Source organism: Rhodnius prolixus, unplaced genomic scaffold, assembly GCF_049639745.1.
Source record: "Rhodnius prolixus isolate KJV_2025 unplaced genomic scaffold, Rpr scaffold_8, whole genome shotgun sequence".
In the NCBI taxonomy this organism is placed as follows: domain Eukaryota; kingdom Metazoa; phylum Arthropoda; class Insecta; order Hemiptera; family Reduviidae; genus Rhodnius; species Rhodnius prolixus.
The window spans coordinates 14,166,365-14,192,945 of NW_027411593.1; the positions used below are offsets into that span (position 1 = coordinate 14,166,365).

The window sequence follows — 26,581 nt, forward strand, 5'->3', positions numbered from 1 at the left end:
AGGGCCTTTTTTTAAAAAATCATTTGCCTTATTTTTCTTTGCTGCCGCCCCTTTCTGAAGTAATAAAATGGGTTGAAGGGAGAATTTTGATAGTTTCGTACTTCATTAGCAAAAAAGCATTTGTGCACGTTAATTACATAAATGGGACCCTATACTAAAGTTTTGCCATGTTGCTTTTCCTTTATAGTGGGTTGTAATAATACCATAGAGATGTATTATTTATTGTAATCTTGGTAGGCATTAGACAAGTCGATCCAACTTATAAAATTCCTGATATCCAAGTAAGCCACAATAGATCTGTAAAGATGCTTTGGCTTTAAAGAGATTCACTTTAATAAGCATGAACTAGTAACAGAATTTTAAAATGTACATTAATCTTTGTATTATACATTAGAGAGCACATATTCAATTGATTAGAACTAGTGATAGATTTCTATAAAATTTATATAATTCAGGAAATCTATTAAACAAACTCAGCTCTTACTTCTGAATATTCTCGAAAATAGTTGTACTGTTTTTTTCTAAACTTGATTCCTAACGAAGCATAAATTATCGTAGATATTCAAATTTAATTTTAATCTTGTCTTAAAGGAAAAAGATTTAACTACCTTCAAATTTAATTATTGTAATAAAAAAGAATAATTCATGCGTTTTGATTAACTCAAAACTTGTGTTACTTCAAGAATAACTTATAATAGTAGTCTTCTGGTACGTCTGTCAAATTGAATACCATATATAATCTAATTATGGTCTAAATTTAAATGAATGAAAATATTTCTTGCTGCCCTATTTGTCAATTTACTGCATTTAGCATTCTAGAAGATTATGAAACATATGCGAAGACATAGCTTCAATTATTCATATGTTGTACTTTAAAATGTATTATAATATGTATTTATTTACAATACTTAAATAGAATAAAGAACGGTATGGTGCTTAGAAATTTAGTGCTTTTAGCATTGTCTATTTGTGGAGCCGTAGGTGTAAATGTTGAAAAATTAAGAGGTAGGTTTGGGCATTTTTTAAGATATAAAACTTTTATGTTGGATTGATTTCAGTTGAATATGTTCTAAACTTCTTTTTATGTCAAAGGCAAATACATGAAAAATGATAAGGCTGATTACTATCAGATAACAGTACCACGAAAGGTAAGCGATGATGGAGAATTTGTAACACATTATTTGCCTCACTTTTATGATACATCACGGTCAAAGCGTCATTTACAAGGGGAAAATGTTAATTATTTGATAACTATTGACAACAAAGATCATCATGTTCAATTGTGGCCATCGATAGATTTTATTGCACCAGGTCTTGTAGTTGAGCATCATGCAGAAAATGGAAAAGATAATCTCAGCAACATTGTAATACGTCAGATCAGGTCGAATCGTTGTTATTTTAATGGAGTTATTAGAGGGGAGCCTTACTCAAGAGCGATTCTTTCAACATGTAATGGCTTGGTAAGTGTATTAAGTTTTACTTACAAAGGTAGACCACAGAATCATAGTTATACTGTTATGTATGCCCTTAAACATGTACACCCCTAAACATGATGTATAATTGAAGTTAAGTATGTTTGCTCCAATTGTAGAGAAAAAGTATAATTCAATTCTTGCGTTTAATACTAGATGTCCTCAAGTATTAATGGTAAACTCCTCATTTATCAGAAATTTTGTTCACTATGGAAATTAGTGGAAGTGAATATGAATAGCTCTTCCTCTTCAGGCTGCAGCTCATTCTATTTCTGACGACAATTTAAACAAATTCATATTTATTAAATGTTAAACGCCTTCGCAGTTTCAAATTGAAGATATTTGTTTCTCTCCAGAAACTATATGTCTATGCAAGCAAAACAATTGTGGCGGCAACAGGTTTGTAACCATATTTTGTTTTTGGCGACTCTGGTGACTTTAATAATTGTGCTACACCTTCTTAATCAAATATTGAGTGGTAGCTCCTAATAGAATATATACCACCAAACAATCAAAAGATTCTTATTTTTGGCCATGAATATATTCCACCATCAGGTGGAATGAGAAAACTAAAAAAATAAAATCTGATATTGTACGAAGAATAAAAAACCATTCATATCACGACCTTGCGTACATATAATTAAATTTTCAAATTGCCAGAAATACGTAAGATCGAAATGAGGACCTTTGCATCAGCAAGCAACTTTTACCTATTAATTACTAAAATCGAACTCCTTACATAAATGTTAGCGTTTGCCCTGTATTAAGTTTATGCTCTTTAAAATATTCTTAAACTGGCGAAATTCTAAGTGGCCATAGTTCGTGGTATTATCATTAAGACAGATAATTTTTCTATTTTTAATTTTTATTTTTTTTCTTTCTCTTTCCAGAGCTTTTTTTTCCCTTATTTAGTTATTTACAATCTGTACAAATGTAAACAATAAGTAAATTAGAAAGTAAATAACACAAATAGATGCGTGAAAAGCAGGAGGAGAGAAACTACCGAGCGGTAGCACTGTCTACAGGGTATCAATGACAATTATGATTATGATCTTCAGACTGCAAGGAAGCCGCAGAGCCATTTAGATGGCGAGAAGGATTGTCACGAATGTCATAGGAGGCAAGAGATGGTACAAGAGGATTTGAGCGAATAGTTGTTTTAAATAACATAGCTCCCTCGTTCATTTATAATGATTATGGCTCAATGGAAGTAGTACTGCGCTTTTCTTTCCTGTTATCGTCTATGCCAACCATAGTAGAATAACTTTATGTGCCAACTCAAATCGTGGAAGGATTCCGACCCTATTTGATGGATGTATGTGGAGCTCTAACTGTTGATTGATAATCTAGTACGATACACATAAGCTAGAGACCCTAAGAGTTAGGTTAAAATATGGTTATATCCGCAGTAGTGATGGGCAGAACGAGTCCGCGTTTGGAGTCGTTGGATTTGAATCAGTTCCAGGGTTGGAATCGATTCCAACAACTCGTTCACTGATTCCAGTCTGTACTTACCCTATGCATTTGTACAAATGTCACGCATTGTAATTAAATAAATAATTAAAAGTTAGCTTTTCCAGTTAATAACAAAACTATATTTCTTTAACACACATTAAGTAGTTCCCTAATTCCCAATTGATCTGATAAATATAAAATTAACAACGTAACCAAATATTAACAAAAATAGGCTAGTCAAATATAAAAATTAAAGCAACTGCAGTTTTGTCGTTATCTAGCTTGACCACCGGAGTTAACTTGATTCAAGAAGAAAAACGCAAATGGGTAGGAAATTATTCCCATAAAAAAAAATTATAACCCTTCAAACAAAATGATAATTACTCATAAAGAAAGAAATATTTATTTACTATGAATTAATATCAAGCTTTTAAAATATCTTATTATTTTACAAAAAGAAAAAGCTGTGTGCCAAATCTTTAACTTAGCGGCTGGACGCTCTTTCTCTTATCTTCATTGGCGAAAGTTAAATCGTGTACATGTCATGACGACGATCAAAGTAATACTGAGCTAAAAAATAGTATTACCTAACTGCTTTACTTACTGCTGTATCCCTCCCACTCTATCACCTATTTCACAAACATTCGTCGATTGGAAGTAGGTTTTAGTTAAATATTTGTTTCATTTGAAAACAAAAAACATTATAACGCTTTCTCAAGATGTTTTTAAGTTTTAAAAATTTGTTTTTGTCCATTACTCTTGTAAAATACGAAGAATTTTAAATAAAATATAATATACAAACACAAATGATCTAGAATGCAGGTGGAGTCAGTCGGCGTTGTCATGGTGATGGAACCGTTTAACGACTCCGGTTCCAGCTCCAGCATTTTCTATTGGCTAGATTCAGTGAACGAAAAAATGGAACGAGTCCGGTTTCAAAAGGATTTAAATCACTCCGGATTTGACTCCACCAATTCCAGTGGATTTAACCAATGAAATTGCTGGTGTTGGGCCGGAGTCGTTAAACGGTTCCATCACCATGACAACGCCGACTGACTCCACCTGCACTCTAGATCATTCTGTGTTTGTATATTATATTTTATTCGAAATTCTTCGTATATTATATGAGTAATGGACAAAAACAAATTTTTAAAAATTAAAAACATCTTGAGAAAGCGTTATAATGTTTTTTGTTTTCAAATGAAACGAATATTAAACTACAACCCATTTCCAATCGACGAATGTTTGTGAAGTAGGTGATAGAGTGGGAGGGATACAGCAGTAAGTAAACCAGTTAGGTAATACTATTTTTTAGCTCAGTATTACTTTGATCGTCGTAATAACATGTACACGATTTAACTTTCGCCAATGAAGATAAGAGAAAGAGCGTCCAGCCGCTAAGTTAAAGATTAAGCACACAGCATTTTCTATATGTAAAATAAAATATTAAATAATAAGTAAAGTAACTACAGCATTGCTTTTTAATTAACGAGATGGGTGTGCCTGGTGTTTCTTTGCAAGGTTCGCTATATTGGGTACGAAATTATTTTTCCTTCGACTCCCTGTCTTAGATCGACCCCTACTTTTGTTTAGAAATTAACAAAATAATAAAATGAATATTATTTTAGAATCGATATTCTAAAAAAACCTTGGAACTTATTTTATTCTTCAAGCATCAGTATTTAAGCTCGCCAGATTTTGTATTTTGGTGTGGATTCCTCTTACAAGTTGGAATGTGTCAGTGAACTTCTACATAGTAGCCTTAAGTGAGTTTTATTTTAGTGTAAACGACTACAGTATTAATTATTTTCATTTTAATTTGCCTCAATTTTTTGGGGCGGGGCGGAATCACTTTTTTTTAAAATAGGGATTTGAATCAACTCGTTCCACCATCGGACTCGTTCCAGTGGAACGAGTCCGCTCTAATAGCCCATCACTAATCCGCAGTGCTTTGCTGCTTTGACTTTATCCGTCGTAGCACGCATATTTCTAATATCCCTACCGGTATTGGACTTTTATCTATCGAAGTGGTAGTCCAGTTTGGTGCAGAGATTTTGGCTTAACTCACGTTACTTCCTGCAATCACTGGCTGTCTAGTTTTATTGTTTTTTTTTTTTGTATTCAGCCAACTAGAAGAATCTGATACTTGCGATATCTCAGCCTGCTGCATTATGTTACAAAGGTTTTTTTTTAAACTTGCCTTTAACAAAGTCATCGAAATAATATTCTTAAATTTTTATGTTCAGTGTTTCGTTGTAAACCTGATCCGTCACAAGCCTCAAGTGCATCCAAAAACAAATTCTTAAGAGGCAAAACACAAAAGATTTATTTTGATTTTTTTGTAAATCTTACAAAAATAAATGATTAAAGTTATTAAATATTGTTTGCATTTTCAGACGGGCTCTATAAAAACTGCTAAAGAAAACTATCTCATCGAGCCTGCGCATGAGGAGGATCAGCCTCTGATGGATGATAAACAATTACACTTAATCTACAAACGTTCACAAGTGGATTCATTATTCAATAACACTAACTGCGGAACTAAAGGTCTGGTCGTTATTTTAGTGATGTAGTCCTTTACTAAAAACTACTACAATTAATAAATGTAAATATGTAACAGGCTACTGCTATCGGCATCACACAGTAAGAGTTAATTAGAAACCTTAACCCAAAGCTTGATTCCTTTACTGTATTTTTCGAACAATTTCAATAAAGCTGAGCTTCTTAATAAGAATTAAACAAAATGACCAAACCTTCTGCAAAACTGCAAATTGTAGAATGTTCACCTTGTTACTCGGTTTTATGCTGTCTGCTCTAAAGTCAATAATATTATTCATTTAAAACACATCAATGTCATTGGCGCCCAAAGAGCCGGCCTCGAAGAGTTGTCTGTTATAACAGACAGCACTGTCCATCAGTCTTGTTAGTCCAGTATTCCTGCAAGGGCGCCAAGTTTTTGAAGGAGTAGCTAGTCTTGTAGAGACGTCATTACCTGTGACAGATAAAAGATATTTGCAACAATTTGCCTACATTTTTTACGCCTGATAATAATATGATTTGCAGTTTTGAAATAGAAATGATCAAATCTACTACGACAAAATAATATAGAGGCTTCCGTGTGTGTTATTGCTCAGAGACGTCTCTGTGCAAATTGTTAATTGTGGTAGAACGTGGGTATATGAAGATAAGGTATAAGGTATCTGTTCTTTAAACCCAAAAGTCATTACTATTATAGTATCTCCGTAAACCTTCCAACAAACCTTGGATGGACTTATAGGATTTGTTTTTGAAGTCCAGGCAAGAAGACCAATCCTGAAGAAGTGCTTAGTCTATTTCTATTAGATAATGATGTTTTGGTTTTATGCAAATTTCTTAAATAAAATTCAAACTTAAAGGACTTTAAAAAATCAAAATGACCATTTTGATTTTAAAGTCCGAAACCATAAAATGTAACCGATTTTTGAAAATTCAGGAACTTTTAAGGAAGCTATGAACGAACGCCTACAATGGGAGAACATGTACGGACAAGCCGTTGAGAATTCCGTTAGAAATTCAATTTTTGATCATCTAGTAACAAGGGAAACAAACAGACAATTGGAATATGTACCAAGAAAAATCAGACAAAGAAGAAATTGTGTGACTTGTGATGAAGAAAACACAGAGCTATGTGAATGCCCTCCCACTGATCCGATGTGTTTATCAAAAACTCCTCTTTATTTGGAAATGATGGTTACAGTTGATTTTCGTATAGATAGAACCTGGGCAGACGTTGATGTTGAATCATATGTATTTTCTATTATGAACATGGTAAGTTATATAATTTTTATTCACTTTTTTTTTAATGAAACGATTTTTTTCCTTACTTTCATTTAATTTCTACATTTCTCAGGTAGCTAGTAATTTAGAAGACGGTTCAATTGGAAATCCTATAAAACTTAAAATTGTTAGAATAATTCTTCTGACATATGCATATCCACAGGTAAAATTATTTTCGGAAAAATCCATTTTTTTAACTTCCAAATGTTTTTTTTTTCTTTTTTAAACATTTATTATTTGACATTAATTTTTAAAAATTTCAGTTAGATATTTTGAGATTTTCTCCAATGAAACTTCTGAATAACTTTTGTCAATGGCAAATGAATTTTAATCCAAATACTGAATACCATCCTAATCATCATGATTTTGCAGTTTTTATTACAAGGTTTTTATAAACTTTTCTATTTATTATTTGATTGATTATTTTTTAAAATTAAAAACCTTATTTTAAAATTTTAGAATTCAGGGGGGGGGTACTAAATGTAATTATAATTATTGCTATGATAGCTGAATGGCCATCAAAGTTGAGATGGATCGCGTGGTGGAAGGTAGTTTCCAAATGTTGGCATTGAATTTATAAGAATATACCAATATGAGTATTTATAGTAAAGTTAATTCGCTATCCTTTGCTCACAATTGGTATTGCTTCTATCGGTATTGTAATCCTCTATAGGTATTGTACGATAGAGTCCGACTGAAAAGATTCTAGAGTGAAAACTTACACAACTTTCTTCTATATTACTTTCTGTTAAAACCTTGTAATAAAAAGTAATTCTCTTTCTAAAACTGCAAATATTTTTAGATTTAAGAAAATTAATAACGTTGTACTTGAAAGAATCTACTTCTGAATCTACTTAAAGCATCTTAAAGATCTATGTATATAATTTATTTAGATTCGAACCATGCCAAGGCCATATACTAGGTGTTACAAATATGGCAAGTATCTGTAGGCCAGATAAATCTTGCGCTGTTGTTAGTGATGAAGGATTGTTGTTGGCGAACATCATAACCCATCAAATTGGGCACAGGTGATATTTCTTTTTTCCATTGAGAAACAATTTTATTAAGATCACAAATAAATTTTAAAATATGTAAGTGTAACAAATTTAATAGTGAAATAATTATTGTTTCATTAGTTTGGGAGCAGACCATGATGACGGATCTAGTGGAGGCTGTGCTTCAGTAGAACCTGATGGGACAGCTTATCACATGGGCCCTATGATGTCTATGTCAAGTAGCGAATGGTCTGTTTGCAGTAAACACTGCATCACGGATTTTGTCTCGTAATTCTTTCTTCTTCTTTAACTTGGTCATATTAAATTTGATAACATATTAATTTTATTTTTAAACTGCATTTATATTTTAATTAAGTAATAATAGAGAGAGCAATAAATTTTCGATCTAGTGATCTCTACAACTCAATGTTCGATGATGGGTAATATTTTTTTTTTTTTTTTTTTTTTATGATTTAAGGCGCGTCAACATCTAAGGTTATTGGCGCCCGGAGCTTTTTTCAGTGCACTGCCGGCCTCCGGACAGTGTTCTCTCGTTACAAACAACAGTGTCCATCACCGGACAGTGAGCTGTAAGAAGCTCCTAGGAAGAAAAAATCTAAGGGTCAGTTGCTGGATTCGAACCCGGGACCTCCGCCTGGGAGTCCAGTATGCTAACCTCATAGCTAATCCCTTCCCTGATGGGTAATATTGTCTGGAAAACTGAAATGCACTGAGAAATCTCTGGGCGCTTATCTCCTCAGATTTTAATAAACCTTAAATTTTAGGAAAAAGAAAAAAAACCTACTGTTTGAGATGGCACTCACGCAGCTTTACTTAAATTAGATAAATCTGATTTGGTTAAATAATCAGAAAAAACGTTTTATAACCAAATTAAATATACAATGTTTAACCGAATTTATTGTCGTGCATACCTCAAAGGTCTAGAGACAGAGGTATCTTAGAGTTAGAAGTACATCAACAGTTCACTCTAATTGCAGTAGGCTGTCAAGATCTTTTTTCAATCAAATTAGACTATTTTTGGCCATATAAATTTATTAATTTAATTTTACAACCTCAAAGAAAATTTCATTTGATCGAACAATTGTCTAAGTAATTTCAATTTGAAATTCTTAGTTGTTTTGCTTCTCCCAACTATATTTATATTTAGACAGATAAATAAAACAGGTTCTTCTTAAGATTGATCATTTATACTTTGGGTACTTTTCAGAATTGAATATTAAAACATTATCCGCTCCTTTTTCTTCCTCGAAACAACGGTTTCAAAAATTAACGGATTACTGTGTTTAAAATGCTGATGGTTGACAGTTGGTTAAATAAAAATTACTTAGTATATAACATAGACTACTCTGAAAAATGGTTCTTTACTATTAATAGAGGTATTTATCTTTATTCTAGAACCCACGTAAGTTGGTGTCTATCTGATTTACCATCGCTCCATGACTTCATTAAGCCAAACATTCTCCCTGGACAAATTTATTCACCAATACAACAGTGTTCAATTAATTTCAATATGAAAACTATGGCTTGCCGAATTGGAGACGTATGTTTTATAATTAAGTCAGAAAAATTAATTTAAATTTATATAATATACATAAAATATATCTCGCAATATATAATTTAAAGTTTTTCCAAAATTAATGAGAACTTCATTTATTACTAACAACTACTCTCTCTTCATTGCTCTTCATAAATTTCAAAAATTTGCTCAGACGATCTTATTTAATATGATTTTTCTTTGCAGTTCTGCAAAATGTTATACTGCCAAATATCTCCGACTCAGTGTGCAAGTACTGGTGATCCTCCAGCTGAAGGGACTCCTTGCGCAATGAATATGGTAATTTTTTATATATTCATATTTTTATTTTTTAGAACGCATATTCAATATTTTGAGGGAAAATCAAGGACCAACAGTGGTTTAGATGACAGCTATTGATGTCAACTGTCTTTTGTGATTCATTGTAGGTCACTCTATGACAAATTGCTTCTCGATTCGCTGAAAAAGTGGATCGGCAGAGCCAGTGAGTTTAATGAAATAAGCCTTTACTCTCCTTTGAAAGTAGAGGCATTTTTCATGATGAATTATTTGTTTTTAGAATGAAGTTATAATAGTATATATCAGTGTTTCCCAAACTTTTTTGACCGCGGCCCAGTACGAGATTTTAAATTTTTTCGCGACCCACCTTATAAAAAAAACATTTATTTACAAAACAAATTTTATTTTTTAATAAAAATCAAAATTCAAGTTATTTGTTTGTTTATTTCATACACAAAAATTGCAAAATAATTATATAACAAAAACATAAGTAATTAAAGACAATCCAATATCTTCATTTAAAACTTAAAGTAAATAAAGTAAATTTTGTTTTACATACGAGTATGTAAAATACTAGGAAGATGTTGTTTTTCATCACATAGTAATTTCAAATTAGGACTTATTGATGTTAATTTGTTGTTTTGATACACGGTTTTGAGTTTACGGCGCATGTAACGGAGAAGGCACTGAATGACGAATCGAAATCAGCCAATCAGAGCATCCGAATATAAATGGTCCGGTAGGAAACGGTGGTAAAGAGTTGCCACCTGCAGTACTTGAAAAAGTTTCGAAAAATACTAAATTTAGAGCAAAATGTTATAGATTTTTTTGTGTTTTTACAATTTTTGCCACGACCCAGCTGAATTTTTCTGCAACCCGGTGCCGGGTCGTGACCCACACTTTGGGAAACGCTGGTATATATAATTATTGCCTTTAATACAATTATGATGCCAATATCGAAAATATTCTTGAATTATTGGTTAAGATAGAATTGGGATTTAGGATTTTATCACCTAATTCTGTAATGTGTCATAGAAAAGGTACAAGAAAACCTAGCCAATTAAAAGTTATAATTAAATTATAATTTAATTATATCTCAAGGTATGAAGTCTATGGAAAAAGCAGGAAGGAATTTAGGCTAATACCCGACTAGAACTCTTTAATCATTATTTAAAAAGTATGTTTAACTGTAACTTTATATTTTAGCATTTTTAACTGTAATTTTATATTAACAAGTTTTCTAGTGGTGTTTCCACGGCGATTGTGTTCAAAGAGGTTCCCGGCCAGGTGCTGTAAACGGTGAATGGGGACCTTGGTCACACTGGGCCCAGTGTTCAAGATCTTGTGGTGGTGGAGTACAAATAAGACATAGATCTTGTAACGATCCAGCACCTAGATATGGCGGAAGATATTGCAAAGGAGATTTTATATCCTTCAAAATGTGTTCCATTATGGTATGTTGTGGAACGATAATATTTACATATTTAATGTGATCTCAATTATTTTAAATATCTGCATTTTATTCCTATGGGACAAAAAACTTTTAAACTTGGTTTAAAAATTATGAAAACAGTTTTAGTCTTATTTATTTATTTTGGCGCTTCAACAAGTTGGCCATTGGTAACTTATTTTAATAATATTTTTCATTCTTTTGACGCCCTCCCTACAGTTTCTTTAATAATTTAACAATTAAGTTTTTACCAATTTTGTTTTGTAATTGAACATAGAAATAGTTACACATTTTTTAAACATTAGAAGCTCCTCTATAAAATGGGGATTTTGTTCTATTAATTTGCATTCCTACCGATTTTAATTAGTGCAGAGTGTTTGTCGTTTGGTATATTACTGCTTGGATTTGTTATCCTGCCGCTAATTATAGCTATTCAGCGGATTTCTTGCATCAACCTGCTACTCTGCACACTTAGTCTTCTATTACTCTTTATAATTCGGTGGTTTTACTCTCCTTTAGCCTGGATTTTGGATTAATTAATGTTAGTTAACAGTTAGTCCATTTCACTCTTCCTAGCACATTTTTTCTTATTTGCCAGACTTGGAAAATTATTTATAGTGCAAAGGATTTTCCGCTAAAAACCACAATTATAAGGCCATCAAAAAAGCAGTTCTTTGCAAATCATACAGCTCCTTTGCAGCTCCTACTTCTTGCTGTTGATGAGAAAGAATGCTATAAAATGACAAGGCCGTGTGCTAAAGAGCGCTATGGAATTTGGATTGCCAATTTCAAAATTTGAATGAGCTGAGTGAACATCAATACTTGCAACTAGCACCAAAAACATAAAATAAATAAAACCGTAAAATCCTGCAAATGATACATTCAAAAAAACAAAAAATTCTATAATTTCAGGACAACAACAACCTCTAACTACCTCTACAAATTTTACAATAACACTCTTAATATTCTTCAGATCTTAATAAATTGTTTACTCGACAAATAAGTGTTTATATACAAACTGTTTCTTTTCTATGCACAAATAAGTTTATTAATTATATACTTATGTAATTAACAAATTTAAGTAGCTGTATTAATGTACAATTGCTTTGGACTGACCCTGAAAAGGCATAAATTTGCTGCAACTTCTGTATTTTTTAAAAATATTAATGACTGTTTCTCAATATTCAAAAAAAAAATTAATAAAATTCTTAATGCAATTTTAAATCTCACCAACGAGCTCTGTTGATTTGTTATTAGCCTTGTGTCGGATTCAACCAGGGATTTGCTCAGTTACAATGCAAGCTTACCGAAAATAGACTGTACAATGGGATTCAGCATAACTGGGACCATTTTCAGGCTTTTTTTGAAGGTAAACAAAATATAATAATAATTTAAATCATAAATAGATCCTAATCCACCTAATGCAGTGAACACAGTCTATCAATATCGAGATTATTAATGCTTTGATAAATTTGATAATAAATACAAGATTCATCTGAGTTAAAGCATGAATAATAATTAAGATAATGTGAAAGATTTCCTTAAATGATTAATTAAATATAGTAAAGTATCGCAAAATTTCAATATAAGAATTGTAATATTTAATTTACATTATTATGAAAATCATTATAAAAATTGCCGATTAAGTTTAATTAATCTTTAATATTTGCTTGATTTACCTGGTACTATCAACTCATACAAATATTCTACTTCCAATTTTGGACTTAACTATCAGTTCATTAACCTTCTGATAACGTTGGATGTTTTTGGGTAGATAATATACTCAATAAATGCTTCCAATGTTCGATGAACCCATTATAGTTATAAAATACTAAAATAACAGTTTTTAGAAAATTAGTCATCTAGAAATATTAATTTTAATAGAAATTATTTACAACAAATTGTTATTTTGTTTAACTTCCTGGTGGGTCTTTAGGAGTGTAAATTTATTATTTCATTTTTGTTGTTAACTTTACTATTCTTGAACCATTTTCAATTGGCTTCATGGGCTTTTTTGTGATTCCTTTATTGGTAACCATTAAAGGAATTAATGTAGTAGTTGTTAAATGAAACTTTAATAAAAATATAAATGTCCACAAAAGTAGCTTACTAATGAAATAATTATATATAACAATTACATATTTTACGGTGTTTGAAACTCATTGTCCATGGTAACATGATTTTTAATTCATAAATTAATGAATTTAGATGTTGAATGCGCTCTTGTATGCATTAACGAAAGGAAACAAATCGCTGTTCGCTCACCGGTAGTAGTGGATGGCACACCGTGCAGAGAGGGCACTAGAGATGTTTGTGTTCAAGGAAAATGCATGGTATAACTTTTATTGATACATTTTAAAAGTAATATTTTATTCAAATGATTATAAATTTAAAATCTCATTTTTATAGATAATTCTAAAGGGGTATTTAATTTCTAATACTTATAAAAAATATATAAGTAAAATAAGATGAAGGATGTTCGACAATGGATGGGAGAAGGATGGCCAGAGAAAGTCTTCATCACAAAAACGTTTTCATTGGTACTTTATGTTTCAGGTACTACTAATGTCCTACATCCGGAGCTTCTTGGAGTTTTTTTGTACGTTATGATATACAAAACGTATAAAACTACTAACTTCTAAGTGCTAATAAAACATAAGGCAATCAAAACTTCTTCTAATTTAATAGAGAACTAAACATCCCTTCTAACCACTTAATGATTTCGCTGACGTCAAATCATTATTTACTAACGTACCACTTGACAAAGTATTAGTAATAATTTTAGTACAACTTATCGAATCCCGCAGAATGTTTCCTTAATGAAGACTTTCTCTAGAAGTAAAAATACCGAACATCCTTTTCCTAGTAATTTAAATGCCTTACAAATTTTGATCCAAAAAAACATCTCATTTTCTTAAAATTCTAACTAAAAAAAACTTTAAGCAATTATACTTAGCTAAACAGAAAACGTGGAACCACTGGATAGATAATACAAAATAATTGCTAAATTAGTTGATTTACTATCAACTCATACAAATATTCCACTTCCAATTTTAGACTTGACTAATAGTTCGATTAAAGGTTCCCTTCTGATAACGTGATGTTTTTGGATTGGTAATATCCTCAAAAAAATTATTCCAACGTTCAAAAAGCCCATTGTACGCCCATTATAGATGCCAAATTAGATATAAATAGTAATCAATTAATCAGAGAATTTGCTCTAAAACAGATGAAACTTCATGGGTTGTTTAATTGAAAAGAGCTGATAAGTAGCTGGATTCGTACTGGATTTTCGTTAATCACTGATTCCCTCTCTCTAAATATTAATTATTATTAATGTAATGATGTGCAATTTTAAGAGTTCTTATATTGTCAGAAAGTCGGTTGCGACTGGGTAATAAATTCACTAAGTAAAGAAGATGCTTGCGGAGTTTGCCATGGCAATGGCACTTCATGTAGAATTGTTCAAGGTTATTATGCCGAAGCAAATAGTAGTACAGGAGGTAAGTAATTCATTAATAGATAAAATTTAATAAATAAAAATATATTTATTATAAACAATAATTTACAGTCTAAGGTAATCAAATACTTAGTGCCAAATCAGATGCCACGGTAGCCGAGCGGTTAGAGGCGAGACCTGTGAAGCTAATATGTATTGTGGTACTGGGTTCTATTCTCGGTCTTAGGCCTTGGATTTTATTTAATGGTTAATAAAAGAAATCTACAGTAAAGTATGTTTGCTAGTCTCTTCCGTCCACGACACCTAATAGGTAGTTGGACGTGAAGCCTGCTTGAAAAAAGAGGCAATTACTTACTTACTTAGTGCCAAATCACTGGAGTGTAGATGTGATTTGAACCTATCTGACCTCTTACTAAACAAGAAATCTTATTCCAAACTTGATAAATCAAAATTCCAAAAAGGCGCTTCGGCTCAATAGACTTGGCTTTTGTCGAACAATATCGCTAGACATATTGTGCTTTATTGGCATAGGTTACCTATCCAAATCCCTCAGTAAGTAACGACTAATCAATGCGAACATAAGGTAATGTAAGTATTATTCGTAGGGTTAGGAAATTGGGATTTGCAAAATTAGGAAGGATATTTGTTTGGTTTATTGGATAAAGCAGAGTGAGGATTCAACTTAAAGACATTTCGAACTCATTTATTTCTTGCTAATACTTAAGTCAGTTTAACGGTTCTAAATGATTTCTCTTAATATTTATAAAATATTTTTTTCTCATTCTAGAACTGCAACCATTTTTAAAACTGCCTACTGGAACAAGTATGATTTTTATAAGAGAGACTAGTCCATCACATTGCGTAGTAGTGGTCACTAGTTCAATGAATTCTACGTTTTATTTAAATAATTTAAGGTGAGATGAATAAAGTTCAATTTATATAGCTATTGCTGAATTTAACACTAAGTAATTCATAACATTATAGAAAAAGAAGAAAGATCGATTTAGACCAAATTTGTCAAATCTTGACTTCCTGAATAGGTTTGCTTTACGAAGTTGCGAATATTTAACCCTCAAGTTTTACGTTGAATTCTTTGCTGTCAGAAGGTGCTGGGAACCCCAGGCAAAAATTACCCTGAACTAATTTTTCAAAATGCTTAAATTTTGGGTATATGTATGTATATTTGTTATCTTTAAACACTGACATGAAAATTGTATTTCTACCAAGAACTAAGTAAAAGAGTTGAAACAGTAAACAAATTCTTGCAATCAGTGGGAAATTAAAAAAAAACAACTTTAGAGCTATCTTTGAGAAACTAGAAAATAGTACATACTGTAAAGCTGCACTTTCGTTGGTGGAATTTTCATTCAACTTAGAATTTCAGCAACACGTTCAACCCTCCTTTATAATATGTCGGATGCAAAACTAAAAATATAAAATGGCAACTTCACCCTATCAGATTGTAAATCTCGTATTATTTAATTAATATTCCACTTATGATATTTAAATTTAAGTTAAACTTAGAAAAAGATAAGATACATTCTATACATAAAAAGCAATATTATTTTTTTGTATGTTTTAGGGGCGAAGACACTCTTCCAGGTTTGGTTAATATTGCTGGAGCATTTGGGGTTTATGAATCAAAAGCACGTGTGGAACGATTGTATATTCAAGGAAGTATAAGAGGGCCAATCGTAGTTAGTGTAAGTGTACAAAATAGTTTGTATAATTATAATAAAATAAAAAAAAATCTGCGTTTAGAGACAAGTCCTGCAAAGCTAAGACATATTCTGCTACTAGGTTCTTGGTCTTGGATTTTATTTGATGGATAATATTAGAAATTTATAGTAAAGTACGTTTGTTAATCGCTTCCGTCCACCACACCTAATTCGGTAGTAGGACGGAAAGCCTATCCGAAAAAGAATGTATTACTATAACTATACTATATTATTGTATGTATCATTATAACTTCTATTAGTCTTTAATTTCTTCAATTGCTTCTGTACTTTGTGAACTATCAAAGCACTGAGAATCTAAACCAATTCTAATTAAATAATACAAACTCACTCTGACGGTCGAAATTTGTCATAATTGTGAATTATTTAACTATTTTATTTACCATAAATTTTCAGTTGTTTTGCAAAGATCATAATACCCGAGGGATTAGATATCAATACGCTTTGCCAGAATCGGATCCATTCTATCTACCACAATACTCATGGGAGTATGTTTACTGGGAAAAATGTCAGGTACCTTGCGGCGGTGGTGCACAGGTAACCATGTTTCTTATACTTCTATTAAATTAGTAGAAATAAACCTCGATTTCAATTACTCTCATTGACGCCCATTTTTTTTTTAATTTTGGGAATTCAGTAATGAAGAAGAATTTGATCATGACTAAAGGTAGATAATAGGGCTGATACATAATTCTGAAAAATTTATAATATTTAATAAACTGATAGTTTATTTTGCAAAGTGATGCTATTTTTAAATTTCTAAATAACATAAAACTTCATTACGGAGAGCCAACAAAAATAGAGTGTAACCGTCTGGTAATCAGCTGGTTCTGAACACATTAATATTAGATATGCAACTTCAATTGAATTACTATTTTTATTTAAAATAATGAACAAAAAAACTGGTTTATTCTTATTAACTCAACCATGAAGAGTTTAAATCATTTTATCAATGCGATAGTATCAATTATAGTAAACTTTTCTAGTTTATATTATGTAATAGTAACTGGTAATTATTCCGAACATATTTACTTCACTTATAAGTTTTTTTGTTTTTTTTCTAATGCCTTGGCCGTTGGCAACTAGGTGATTCGGCTCCTGGCAGCCTAATAAAGTACTTATAATAAGTAAAAAGTGTATTTATATTTTAATATGAAAATAAATTCCTCGAGAATTATCTGGAATAATCAAGTTTCAAAATTAATGATGAAATTTAACCATTCTCAAAAGTAGAACAATCAATTACCTCAATTTAATTGAAATAACTAATCTCACAGAACAAAATTAAACTATTTTGTGAATACTTTAAGACAGTTTCTTGACTTTTCTTCCTACGTATCTTTTCTATTTAAAAGCATTGCACGCATTTATCTTCGCTTTTCTTATGGAACTTAATTTCGCGGAGAAGACTATGTTTTTAAGCATAATTTTTATTGATTTCATAAAGTGAAAGGTTTTATTGTTTTTTTACTTATCTGTGTTTTTGATAACATTAATTTTAAAAAATATACATATTATTTAAATGGTTAACTACTACTATTGTTAGAGGGCTCCAGCTGTTTGTATTGAATCAAGATCTGGAGAAGTAGATGATAAGTACTGTTCATCAATAACCAAACCTGATGACGTTATTAGGGTGTGCAATCAGTTTCCCTGTACTGCAAGGTAAGTATCATTGAATCTTATCCGTAATTTTTATTAAGAATTGTGAAAGCAATAAATATAAGAAAAATGGTCATTATTTTTTTTTTAAAAAAAATTAAGTTTATCGCCCAGCGCTACCAAAATTGGCCCACCTGGCTCTTTGATCCTATTCCCGCTTCGCTTTTAAGAAACCAGGGATCTCATCTATTTGAAGTTAGAGAAATATATAATAAATACTACTAAGAGATTGTAGGCTTCTTATTTATCCTCCATCTCTTCTCTTATTCTAAAGATGAGCAAACATCCTAGGTTTTCAAATTTAATTCATAATTTTAAATTTTGCCAATAGATGGTGGGTCGGACCATGGTCAGATTGTGATTGCACTGGCGAAGAAGGAATTCAAACAAGACTGGTGTTATGCATGAGAATGCAGACCTTGGATGCATTAAATAGCAAGGTAATTTTCTGGATTATTTTCTTGCTGGCGTAATAATAATGAATGTAATTGTTGTCAAAATTAATTTGAATTGATAAAAAGCTGATTAGAAAGGCGTACTTAAATTGTTTAACTAGCAATGGTTTGTAAAAAAAGTGTTGAATCTTGATCATATCTTTTACACTAGAAGAGAGAATACAAAGTGAGGGAAGTGGCCCTAATTCTTTAATTCAACGGTCTTAAAGCCTACTCACTAAAGGCAAAAATTGAAACTTTTAGTATCAATTTTCATATTAGTGAAAAGATTGTTGAAAAAAATGATGATAAGAGAAGTGCCTGACCAAAAACATCCGTTTGAAGGAGGGAGGAATCTTCTAAGACAAGGAGCTGGGAAGTGGTAGGTAAACGACCCTAACAATAATCATTGCCCCAGTATCCTTCGATTATGACAGTAAACAAACCTCTATCATTGATTTTACACGATCAATATGATCGAGTGGAAAACTAATCATAGAATTATTGATGCAAAGATGGGTCTGAATTGGGTGGAGGGTAACGCTGCATAAACGAAAAATTGCAGAAGTCAAAATTTTATTTTTGGTTCAAGTATACTACGGAACTGACTAACAATAGCTTTTCAACAATATCAGCCGACTAGAAGTGCTCTACTGCATCAATTTTCTAGTTTTTTGAAATTTCCTCAAAAATGGTTCCTGATTTTCTTTACATTCGACATACTTTTTACTCTTACTTAGTTCTATAACTTTTCCTGGGAATAAGGTCCCTTCTGGCCTTTCGGTTTTTTGGCTTTGCAACGAAGTGCTATTTCAGTGAACGCATGGACACCTATTAATGATTAAATATGTATCCAAAAATGCGCCATTTAAAGGAATTAGTATGACGAAATTGTCTTTTTTGGCGATTTTTTCAAAATTGGTACTTTTAAAGTGAACATTACTCATGTTAGAATCATCTACTTTTTAGTTCACAGTAAGTTTCAAGCAAATTTAATTACGAAACTATGGAAAGAAAGTTGTATGAGTGTTCAAAAAATATTCTAAAAAAAACTTGTTTAAACTAATAAAAAAATAAAATAAATAAATATAAAATCCGTTAGTGTAAAGGTTATTTTATTTGAAGAATGTTCTCTAATTTGTAACTTTTGATACTTTGAGGTGAAATTTGAAAACAAACTGGAATCTGAAAATTAGCTTTTCCCACTTATAACAATACTAATTTTTAATTTTTTAATTTAAAAGGTGGTAAAAGAAAAGGAATGTTGTCGACAGCCAAAACCTCGTCTGGAGAGACCTTGTTCGCCTACTGCGGAATTCCAAGATGTCCCTTCAACTGAACTAGGAATCACTTCAACAAGCATGATGGCAAGAGGAAAGAGACAAATGAAGGTTAATGTTCAAGAAAATTATTACAAATTAGCTACAACTAATTAAAGATGCCTCCCAGTCCAGTCTTAAGAGTCGTAATTAGACTTCGGAGTTTGAGAGAGAGAGAAACCTGTGTAAAACTTGTTGGCATTAGTTGTTTCTTTAAGGTACTGAACTGTCAGCTATACACGCCCTTTCTATTGACAAAAAAACATTCGGCACATTTTGTACCTTTCATGGTTTGTTCTGGCTTAGGACCTTTGAGCGTACAAAGGAACCCTTGCAAGCCAGCAGGTTGCCTCGCATTATACTTATGACCCGTATATCTGGGCAACAGCAAAATATTCATCAAGATATTCATGCGGACAGTCTTCACTGCGTTGAGTTAACTTCGTACAACTCGATAACCAGCAAAGCCGCCTGGATTTTGAGAACGTTATGTTTCTACAATTGATTATCTATCTCTTTTAATTTCAGTAGCATAAATGTAAACAATGTCCTGAAACAAGACTGGATACTTTTTCTAGGCTTACTAAGAATCACTTTTCCGATTAGCGCTGTAAACCACAACTTCAGCTTATTACAACTACCTCTTTTTGTGTCTTGAAACTTTACGAGAATCACAAATTCATCTGCCAAAAATAATTTCTTAATTATTAACTGTAATTAATAATGTTTATTTATATCATAAAGAGATGGTCTGTTGGTTCTGTTGACTCGTTCACAAGTTCAAGCCTATATGATTTTGTAAATTTGTTCTCAGAAACAGCCACCTCAAGACAGAGATTATGTTATATCCTAAATTTAAAAACTTAAGCACTTCAAACCAAAACTTTTAAAAGTTTTTGAGTATGCAACTGGGTGACCTAAGTTCAAGAAGTTGTGTGACTACCTTGCAAGTCCTCTAATTTTTGTACGAATGCTTTTGTCGTCTAACCAATTATACAAAACAACTTATTTTATCTCACAGATCAATGGAACTGGCTTTAGCTTTAAGGCTTTAAACATAGGTTCCAAAATAGTGCCAAGCGGGACTCTTTGCGTTGTGAAGAAGCCTTTATTTAAAGAAACCTGAAAACTTCATTTAATTAAATTAGGCGATTTGTGTCTTAAAAATAATGAGATGATTCTAAAATCTATAGACCAACTGGATCGCTCTTACAGAATCAAACGCCCTAAGGATATACATGAGGATAATAACTGAAGTTACTCTTGCGAAGGTTGAATGCCTCAATTGTTTTGTTTAAATCGTAGCAATTTTGCTGTGGATAGACCTGTAAAAAACCAAACTATTATTCCTTAATGAAATGATTCAAATCTAAATTACGATTGTTAACAGTATTCTATCATAAATCTTGCTAACAGTACTAAATAAGCTTATAGATACAGCATATAGAAAATGTTTGTAACTAGATATTTTTAGGGAAGATACTGGAATTTTTCAAAACATTGTTGGGAGAATTCACTTCATTAGGAGGTACATTGTCTGAACACAAATTTCAAATTAGGGGGAAATTCGTGAATTAGATTGCAAAAAGTGCAAGTCTGTTGGTAAAGTGATTTCTCATATCATTCATTTTATCTAGCACTGTAGTCTGTTGAATTTTCGTCATTGATTTTATTATTATTATTTTTTGTTTCAGGAAATTTCATTAACCAACGAAGAAAACTTCATGACAGAATCAGTAAATAAGTAAGTCGTACTGTTGCAATAACGCTAAGCTGTGTAAGGTGTGGAAAATTACGAGACCAGTAGCGACTGGTGCCTAAAAATCTTAGGATCAACCTAATATTTAGGCTAGATTATTTGAGGCTCTCCTCAATTCATTTTTTATTTTATTTGATTTTGATAAAACCCTATTTGGAGAGAAAATAATTATTTTTTGTTTAGGAATTTTTCAAAAACATTTCTGACTAAAATCAGCTATTTTTAAGATTAGATCTCTTTCAAATTCTTTCTATTGACTTAAGTTTATAAAAATAATTAATGAATAAAAATTTTATATCCTGTCAACAAATACATGACTCCAGTTGAACAAAATCTTTGTTTTATATTTAAAGTAAAACGTCCCTGTTCACACCTTACTCATAAACCCAATCTTTAATATAAATTTTCACAATAGTGAAAGCTAAGTCAACTCCAAATGGAATTAACTTTCTTTAAGATATTTATGAATCATCTGAGTATTTTTTAATACCCAATCAACAAAAGTAATTAAATAAAAAATAATTGTCTATTCAAATTGGTAATCAAGTGGATGCCTGATTAATAGTTCATATGCAAATAATAAAATTCACTTTAGATTCTTATAACCGAACATAAAAAGGAACCTGGTAGATTTTCTAGTTCATTAAGAGAAATCGAAAGGAATTTTATGTACTACTCTGTGTGTGAAACACTAGCGTTCATAGAGTTGGCTCCAATCTCACTGTACTCCAGATAATTCCAAAAATATTAATATGGTTACTACTCCAACATGGAATCACAGACGAAAAAAAACCATCGTTTTCTGCAGAATTTCCAATAATAGTGCAAACCCAGATGCAAAATTCAAAATTTCTCTTCATGTTTAGTAAGCCTCCAAAATGAATCTTAATGGTTAGATGATTTTTTTCAATTTTTAGTAACATCTACGTTTGCTAGCTATAATGAATTTAAAGTAAATAAATTAAAGTAATGTAAAATTTTAATTTAAAATTTCAGAAATGCACTGTCAAGCGCAACTTTTTCCCCACTTATAGCCGAGGTTAGAAGTAAAAATTTTAAAAATGATAAATTCCGAGTACCTGAACTTTCTAGAGTATATGGAAAAGAAGAAAACAGAATAACAAAAGGGAAAGAATATGATAATCCAATTGTACGATTAAGTAAAGCTTTGAATAAAAAAGCAGAGGAAAACTTAGAAAGAAGACGTAAAAAACTGTTGTCTAACGTTCGATCAAGAGCAAGGCCTAACATGCAAGGCCTCACTTTACACGATGTAATACCGACTTCCCTTTCTCAGCATAAGCCAGTACACAGGTAGGCTTGTATAAAAAAAGAGCATTATTTCATGGAGAATATGCCAAATTTTATTTTATTTTATTTTATTTTGTGGTCTTTAAGAGTTTATTGATTGTTGATTGCCTTCAGAAGCTCTTTGCAATAGCTTCTCGCTATAACAAGAACCCTACACAATATCTTAAATAAGCGTCTACATCATCATCCTATAAACTCAATATGGCAGATACCTTTTACTATTTATTAACTTTAACTTATAACTAACTTACGTATTAATGATAATTAGTTTAACCATTCCAATCTTATTTAGGTCGTTCGAGCACTTCAAATCTTCTGAGCATTTTAGCGCGGGTAGGAAGTCAAAATCAAATATCTTCTACACTGAATTCTTCTTTTGAATAGTTATTCAACTAGTAATGAGAGCAACGTTATTTGAATAGTGTTCAATTTACTTTGAAAAGCAGTTGGATCTTGCTATCCTAATCTAATCATCTGCGATCAGATCTAATCTAAGTCATAGGCTCTTTTCTTTCTAGAGGGACTTAATATTCCCCTAATAAATCTTATTTAGTAATTTTCAAATGAATATCAAAAGTAATTTTGAATTTCTTTTCTTGGTAATTTCAGGCAAAAATTATATAATGCAATTATGGAAATGGCAAATAAATTAGACAAAGGTAATTCAGAACCTTACAAGAGAGCAGGAGAAAAGGTGGTTAAGGTGATATAATATTATGATATTTATCTGATTTGATTGCCATCGATAAAAGTTACTTATACTTTTAATAATCCAGATCTGAGTCTTATTTACTTTCATGCACTCCACGGAGAAATTATAGCAATAGGCAATTGACTCTGAAAGTTAATTGCTTTTTGAGGAAAATTACTTAAGGATAAAAAACAAATGCTAATGGAATTTTTCTATTTCTTTCGAAAATAATTCTCTTGCCTTTGGTACTAACTGCCTGTAACTTGACACTTTTAATTAAAATATTTTTCTAGAGGAAAATGTTTTAGAGAAAGTCTAAGGATTCAAACTGCGGTAAAACAAGTTTTCGTGGATAAATAGATACAGTGCCATACATTACAGTCAAAGAAAGTAGAAAGTAAGGCTTAAATACAAATATATGATTCCTTCCTCCCGTATTCAACTTGCATTAAATTTATTTCTTTTCGGGGCTTTTTCTAATCTGATATTCGACAGCCATGTACTCGTTTTAGAAAGTCTCAGTCGTGTGACTTCTACATGCCTGCCACTTCGTAGAATCAACCCCTACAACAGGGAGCCACCTTTTACGGTCCATTCTAAGAGTTTGGACCATGTGTTCCCTCCTGGAGTGTGTTGTTTCTCACTCTCAGTCTTCTTCGTCTTTTCTCTTTCTTGATTGTTCAGCCCCTACTCTAGAAATTTATCTCGACGAAAATAGTATCTTCTTGTAAATAGTAGTATTTAATGTCCATGTTTCACCCTCGAAAAGTACACTTTTAAAAATATTTTTATTTTATTTCTTTTCGCAATATACATCTATCTAATAAAATATTATTACACTAGAAAAATCTTCAAAGTGAATTCTCTGTTATGTAGGAAGGAGCACTGGCAGCATTGCATGACGTGAAAAGAGGAACCGCTCGTTCACAAGTTCTTAATAGAATTAGTAACAAACAGGTCCGTCCACCCATATTGGGAATTAAAAATCCTGGAGGACTTGCCAATAATACTGTGCTAGTTCTAAGACCGGTTTCAGATGAAACTACTGTCACCAATACTGTAAACTTTTTATTTTAAATTTTATTTTGTACATGTATACAGGGTGCCCAAGGTACATGTATAAAGACTTTTTCTCGGAAACTAAGATAGCTAGGGAAAAAAACCTAAAAAATACTTGTCCCGTCTTCATCCGTTCTTAGAATCAGTAACGAGTTATGAATCTCTAAAAGTACTGTTTGGAGGATTATAAAAAGCTACTACTTACGACCTTATAGGGCCCATATCATACAAGGATTGCGCCCTACAGATAGTGAACGCCGTATAGAATTTATTACAATGATGGATTTTTATTACAAAGATCCAGAATTTTTAATGAATATTCTTTGGACGGATGAATCTAAATTCACCAATAACGGCATCATAAACCGATGGAATTTCAGCGTAAGGGCCGAAGAAAATCCTCGAGTCACATACGAAACCCGTCATCAGTCTGTCCTTGGAATAAATGTATGGTGTGGTCTTGTTGGGAATCAACTTATAGGACCATACTTTTATGAAGGGAATATGAATGGAGATTTTTATCTTCAATTCCTAACCAACATTCTTCCTCTAGACTTGGAGAATGTACCCCTTGAGCGGAGACGAAGGTTGTGGTACCAGCATGACGGCTGCCCTGCTCATAGTGCAAGGCATGTAAAGAGTTATCTCGATAGGCAATTTGATGAGCGTGTTATATCGACACGCGGGACGATTCAGTGGCCACCTCGTTCACCGGATTTGACACCTATGGACTATTTCCTTTGGGGATACCTGAAAAACAAGGTGATTATTCATAACTTTTTCTCTTTCTTTTCTTATTTCTGCTTATCTAAAAGCATTTCTAAATCTAGTTGTATCAGAATCAAGCTGGGATTGCAACTGTAGATGAAATAAAGCAGAGAATAATAGATGCCTGTAACTCGGTTAAAGCCGAATCTATTTCTTTGTCAGTAAGGGACAATTGGCAGGAAAGGCATGTCTATGCATCTCTAATGGTGGAGGCCATTTCGAGCATGATCTGAAATATTAATGAGGAGTAAAATTTATAATAAAATAGTACTTTTCTTCTTATTCAATCAAAAAACCGTTATAATATTATCATTTTGAAAATTCTTATAAGAATCATGTTTTCATTCTTAACGTGTAAAATATCACTCACAGAAAAAAACTGTTCAAGGAAATTTTTCTTATTAAAAATAGAGGAATCTATTTCTGAAATAAAAACCACATCTCTCCATTTGATGAGTCTCCAAATGAAGTTGGTGCCTGTATCTCGTTTCTAGAAGCACCAAAACAAATTTACAAATTAAATTTGGATTTCTAACAAAAAAACTATGGGGACACGTGTTTTTCAGTTTTTTTCTCTAGCTATCTTAGTTTCCGAGAAAAAGTCGTTATCCATATACCTTGGGACATCCTGTATATTTTCTCTACAAAGAAGATTCGTTTTAAAGGAATGTGCTACTGTTTCTGCTGACAAGGTTCGTTCTACTACTGCAGTAATCACGACGGTTGGAAAAAATCTTGTAACAACTGGAGCTACTAGTCGGGGTACAACCCAAAATTCTTCTTGGTGTCCACTTAGACAATTAACAAAAATTCCAATAGAAAAATCTACAAATTGCGATCTACAGCGGGCTACTGACTTTGAACCAGCAGATATGCCAGGATGGTTAGTTATTACTAATACTTCATAATTAATTCTCATAACATGTCTGGAATTTTTTTTTAATTTAAATATTTTTTTTAATCACTTTAATCTAAAATTATCAACTTGCAGGTTAGAAACAGCGAATGCAAGCTCTTATAAACTAGTAATTGCTCCAATTGAACCAGTTTTACTCGGGTATCCTGAGACAGACGCCGAATTCCAAATATTGGGCAGAGCTGGTAGCTGGCCGGTAGGTGATGTAAAAAACGAAATAGTTATATCTGGTGATCAGGTGCTGGAAGCATTATTAGAAGGAAAGAGAAGAATGACAAAACCTCCAGTTATTCGTACAGATGAATAAAACTAATTTAAAATTATATCGTATCTTATTTTTACTGTGAATAAATCAATTTTGATATGTAATTCTCACAAATGTATCACTCATTTATTTTAGTCTTGGATTTTCACCTTCTAGGTAGAAAAGAATACTAAGTTTAC

General features: G+C 31.8%; 1 protein-coding gene across 6 annotated transcripts; it reads left to right on the plus strand.

Moving 5' to 3' along the window:
• The first annotated feature begins 853 nt into the window (after positions 1–853).
• LOC141451533 (A disintegrin and metalloproteinase with thrombospondin motifs 7-like) lies at positions 854–26,508 on the plus strand. 6 transcript variants are annotated; one of them, XM_074122976.1, is made up of 26 exons: positions 854–1,005; positions 1,093–1,460; positions 5,324–5,474; positions 6,400–6,734; positions 6,817–6,906; positions 7,007–7,128; positions 7,637–7,771; positions 7,880–8,026; positions 9,155–9,299; positions 9,501–9,593; positions 10,817–11,026; positions 12,280–12,391; positions 13,231–13,355; positions 14,399–14,525; positions 15,270–15,396; positions 16,065–16,185; positions 16,615–16,755; positions 17,765–17,883; positions 18,212–18,320; positions 19,559–19,705; positions 21,328–21,377; positions 22,389–22,706; positions 23,313–23,406; positions 24,271–24,453; positions 25,887–26,104; positions 26,213–26,508. In XM_074122976.1, the coding sequence occupies exons 1-26, from the start codon at positions 930–932 to the stop codon at positions 26,442–26,444; spliced, it is 4,095 nt and encodes a 1,364-aa protein (XP_073979077.1). In that variant the 5' UTR covers positions 854–929; the 3' UTR covers positions 26,445–26,508. The 6 variants fall into 6 exon arrangements, with proteins under 6 accessions (XP_073979077.1, XP_073979078.1, XP_073979080.1 ...); XM_074122977.1 differs by having other exon boundaries at positions 5,324–5,434; positions 6,411–6,734; XM_074122979.1 differs by lacking the exons at positions 854–1,005; positions 1,093–1,460 and adding an exon at positions 4,188–5,109 and having other exon boundaries at positions 5,324–5,434; positions 6,411–6,734.
• Positions 26,509–26,581: the final 73 nt, after the last annotated feature.